Raw genomic sequence first — 3,703 nt, forward strand, 5'->3', positions numbered from 1 at the left:
GCCAGCAGGCCCTGTCAGAGCGGTAAGTGGCTGTCAGGGACCTGGGTCTGGCCCACAGATCCACGTAGGTGACCTAAGGCAGCTCTGAGAGCAGCAGGCCACCCCAACGGAGGGGCAGCAGGGGTGGGCGGGTCGGCCCCACCCTCACCCGCACAGGGCCGCGGGTTCCGCCAGACCCCAGGTCCTAGCAGTCAGTCATCTGGCACCAACAGGGCAGAGGCTGAGGCCAGGGGACGTGCCGGGGTCCTGCACCGAAAAGGTCAGACGAGAGGAGCCGGCAGGCGCGGACCTGGCAGGCTGAGACCGTCCCTCTGCCATCCTCGGCACCTGCCTTGCGGGGTCCCCGAACTCAGGAAATGCGACGCCCCCTGGAGTCAGCAGAAGAGGCTCCAAGGTGGCAGACTCCAGCACCCCTGCCCCCGTCTGGTCGCTAACGGGGGCCTCCCCCTCCAGGGGGGGACACACACCCTTGGCTTCAACCCCCCCCCCCCCCGTGCTGTTTCAAGTTCAGTGAGGTGTTTTTGTGGTAAAACACAGAACCAGCCTGCAACCACAGCGCCCAGGGCTCTCGGCAAGAAGCGCCAGACGCCCCGAACAGAGACCGGCCGCTCGGCCCCGGCCGCAGGACCAGCCCCTGCCACGCGCCCCTGCACGGGGGTCGCCCGGCACGCAAAGCTGAGGTTCCCCTGTGCCTCCCAACCTCGGCCAGACGCCAGGGTCAAGACCATCAAATAATTTACTGCAACTCAGCCTGTGCCCAGCGGGCCGGGACGGGGCTGGGAGGAGAGTAACAGCGGGGTGCCGGTGGCGTCAGTTCACGACAGTCCGTGCAAAGCGTCCTGGGAGGTCTGCGATCACTCTGTCCGGAGAGCCCGGGGCTGTCCGGACTCCGGGAGTGCTTCCTTCCTTCCTTCCCCTCCTCCGTCCTCCGTCCGCACCTCCTCCCGGCATCCGGCACCTCCGGACCCCGTGCCTGTGCTCGTGGGGCACAGAGGGCCAGCGGGCCGCCAGGGTGGACGCGGAGGGGACGTCAGGAGAGCAGGCACTTGCAGCTCATGCAGCCGGGGCCACCCTCGTCGGGCGGGCTCAGCTTCCGCACCTTGTGTTGCCGGATCTCTCGGACCAGCGTGTAGAAGGCGTCCTCCACGCCCTAGGAGGAAGGGGCCGGCTCAGAGGGGGACTCAGCAGGGGAGGAAACCCAGGGACCCCTGCCTCGAGCTCATGCAGACTTCCAGCCCCTTGCCCGCCTCCTCCCCACCCCTACCCCGACAGGCAGGAAGCCCCAGGGCTGCCCCCACCGGGCGGCCTGATCCCCCGGGGCTCCCCCACAGGGCGGCCCCAAGGTCTGGCTCCAAGCTTGAACACCCCGTGTCCCACTCCTGTCTGACCTACCACCCTCATCCCCCGCAGCCTGCTAAGGGGTCAGGGCCAACAAGGGCCCACGGGGATCTCTGGGGGCAGAGGGGCCAGGGCCCCAGGGTCACCGCTCCGGCCTGGCTCAGGGCAGCTCTCTCCAGGGACCTCCACCTCCCCCTGGAGCTGTGTCAGCCCAGACCCTGGGCCCTGGCCGCCCTCACTGCCCTGCCATCCGGGGAGACTTACAGCGCTAGGGGCCGCTGGGTCACGGGGGTCCCGGAGGGTCCCAGAGGGTCCCGGAGCTGGAGCCAGAGCCAGAGCGGCTGCCCTGTGTTGGGGGAGAGGGGGCAATAAAGCACTGCTCCCTGGCAGGGTTGGGGCGGGGCGGGGGGGGGGGTCCCTGGCTGGCGGTGGGGGTGGGGAGCCGGCTCACCTGGCGAGTCTTGGCCGACGTCTCGATGTACGGGATGCCGTAGCTGCGGGCGAGGTCCTGCGCCTGCCGGGACTCCACGGTGCGCGCGGCCAAGTCGCACTTGTTCCCCACCAGCACCATGGGCACGTCATCGGAGTCCTTCACTCGCTTGATTTGCTCCCTGTAAGGAAGGAGGTGTGATCCAGTCACGGGCTGCAGGCATAGCTGCATCCAGGACCTTGAGAGCAAAAAGAGAGAGAGAAAGATGGAGAGAGAGAAAGACGGAGAGAGAGAAAGACGGAGAGAGAGAAAGGGACAAAAAAAGGGAAAGGGGACAGGGAGGGCCCCTGGGGGCCGGCAAGCAGCTCACCTGTACTGGTGGATGTCCTCAAAGGACTTGGTATTGTTGATGGCAAACACACAGAGGAAGCCTTCCCCAGTGCGCATGTACTGGTCCCGCATGGCGCTATACTCCTCCTGGCCCGCCGTGTCCAAAATGTCCAGTAGGCACGTCTCGCCATCAATAACCACTTGCTTCCGATAGGAGTCCTGCAGAGCACAGCGCTTAGGGACCACCCCACCTCTCCTAGGAGGAGCCGAGCAAAGCAGCAGCCCCTCCCGGGGCCCCACCCATGCCCCGCCCCTAGGCATTGGGAGGGAGGGAGGCAGACAGAAGAGGAGGCCACAGCAGGATGGAGGGCTGGGAACAGGGGCAGCACGGCTCACCTCGATGGTGGGGTCATACTCGTCCACGAAGTGGTTCTGGATGAGCTGGATGGTCAGGGCACTCTTCCCCACACCTCCAGCGCCCACCACCACGAGCTTATATTCCGTCATCGTTCCTCAGGGGATCGCCGCACACAGCACCCACCGGGGTGGTCTCCTGTCCCACCTGCCGAGGAAGCCGCATTCAGCCACAGGCCAGGCCCCACAGAGCAGGCCTGTTGAGCTCCCTGGGCTGGCCCGTCCCACCCGCTGGCCCCAGACAACCAGGTAACAGGGGTGGCAGCCAGAACGGAGGCCCAGCCGCCCACCTGTGGCACCTCCAGCCCAGGGGTGGGGGACGGGCCCCGCCTCCAGCTGCAGGTAATGGCTGTCAGAGAGGCAGGGAGCTGGCCCCCCAAAGGCAGGGCTGACAGCTGAGAGCATCTCCCAACCACGCACCCGAATTAGAAGTTGCTGGGTAGGCAGAAAGCCTGAACCGGAGGCCCTGCAGGCGGCGGTTCCCAGTTCCCCTCCCTGCGAAAACAGGTCTTGCCACCGTAGAGCGCCCAGCAGCGTGCCCAGGCAGGCCAGTGCCCGCCTACAACCCGCTCCGGGCCCCACGGAGCGTGTTCCTGCCTTTGACAAGTATTTACTGAGCGCCTACTGTATGCCAGCTGCTGCTGCTCCGGGCGCACGGTGACAGGCAGACAAGAACCCCCTGCCCTCTGTGGGCTCTGCCCGCACTGCAAGGAGACCGGCACACGTCAAAATAACGGGAAAACCCCGGCATCCTGTTGCCGTACGAACTTTGGAGAAAAGAAGGCAGATGAGGCAGCCGGGGGGGGGTGGGGGGGGGGGGGGGGGGGGGGGGGGGGGGGAGGGTTCCCGATACGCAGCTGACTGAGAGGAACAGACCCAAACGACGTGTGCAGCGGGCGCACAGGTGACAAAGAACGAAGGCCAGGGCCAAGGCCTCCGGCTGGGGTGCCCCAGTCTGTGCGGTTTCACGAGCGGACGCCCTTGCGCGGACAGCGGGCAGTGATTTCCTGCACCCCGGCTCGCCGGCTGCGCGTGATGGCCGCCTGGTGCCGGAGCACTCGGGGGGCAGCCTCGCGACCGGAGGCCGGGCGACCCCGCGACGGCCGCGGTCCCGCGCAGGGCAGGGCCGGGGACGCGGACGCACAGCGCCCCCGCCGCCGCCCGCGGCTCACCTGCGCCCCCGCGCGCCCC

General features: G+C 67.5%; 1 protein-coding gene across 3 annotated transcripts; it reads right to left on the reverse strand.

Annotated features, from left to right (window-relative positions):
- Nucleotides 1-718: 718 nt before the first annotated feature.
- HRAS (HRas proto-oncogene, GTPase) lies at nt 719-3,535 on the reverse strand. Of its 3 annotated transcripts, none has more exons than XM_049652652.1 (5): nt 3,389-3,535; nt 2,495-2,660; nt 2,139-2,317; nt 1,790-1,949; nt 719-1,150 (listed from the first exon to the last, which is right to left on the reverse strand). In XM_049652652.1, the coding sequence occupies exons 2-5, from the start codon at nt 2,603-2,605 to the stop codon at nt 1,031-1,033; spliced, it is 570 nt and encodes a 189-aa protein (XP_049508609.1). In that variant the 5' UTR covers nt 2,606-2,660; nt 3,389-3,535; the 3' UTR covers nt 719-1,030. The 3 variants fall into 3 exon arrangements, with proteins under 3 accessions (XP_049508609.1, XP_049508608.1, XP_049508610.1); XM_049652653.1 differs by lacking the exon at nt 3,389-3,535 and adding an exon at nt 1,603-1,684 and having other exon boundaries at nt 1,052-1,150; nt 2,495-3,260; XM_049652651.1 differs by lacking the exon at nt 3,389-3,535 and having other exon boundaries at nt 2,495-2,869.
- Between the last annotated feature and the right edge of the window lie 168 nt (nt 3,536-3,703).

The sequence above is a fragment of the Panthera uncia genome, assembly GCF_023721935.1.
Source record: "Panthera uncia isolate 11264 chromosome A3 unlocalized genomic scaffold, Puncia_PCG_1.0 HiC_scaffold_12, whole genome shotgun sequence".
Lineage (NCBI taxonomy): Eukaryota > Metazoa > Chordata > Mammalia > Carnivora > Felidae > Panthera > Panthera uncia.

Excerpts from the sequence above, each read along its gene's own strand:
- HRAS (XM_049652652.1), bottom strand. The coding sequence starts at position 2,605 with ATGACGGAATATAAGCTCGTGGTGGTGGGCGCTGGAGGTGTGGGGAAG. Across the intron at positions 1,950-2,138 it reads GAGGACATCCACCAGTACAG|GGAGCAAATCAAGCGAGTGA; the intron begins GTGAGCTGCTTG and ends CCTTCCTTACAG. Across the intron at positions 1,151-1,789 it reads CGTCGGCCAAGACTCGCCAG|GGCGTGGAGGACGCCTTCTA; the intron begins GTGAGCCGGCTC and ends CCTTCCTCCTAG.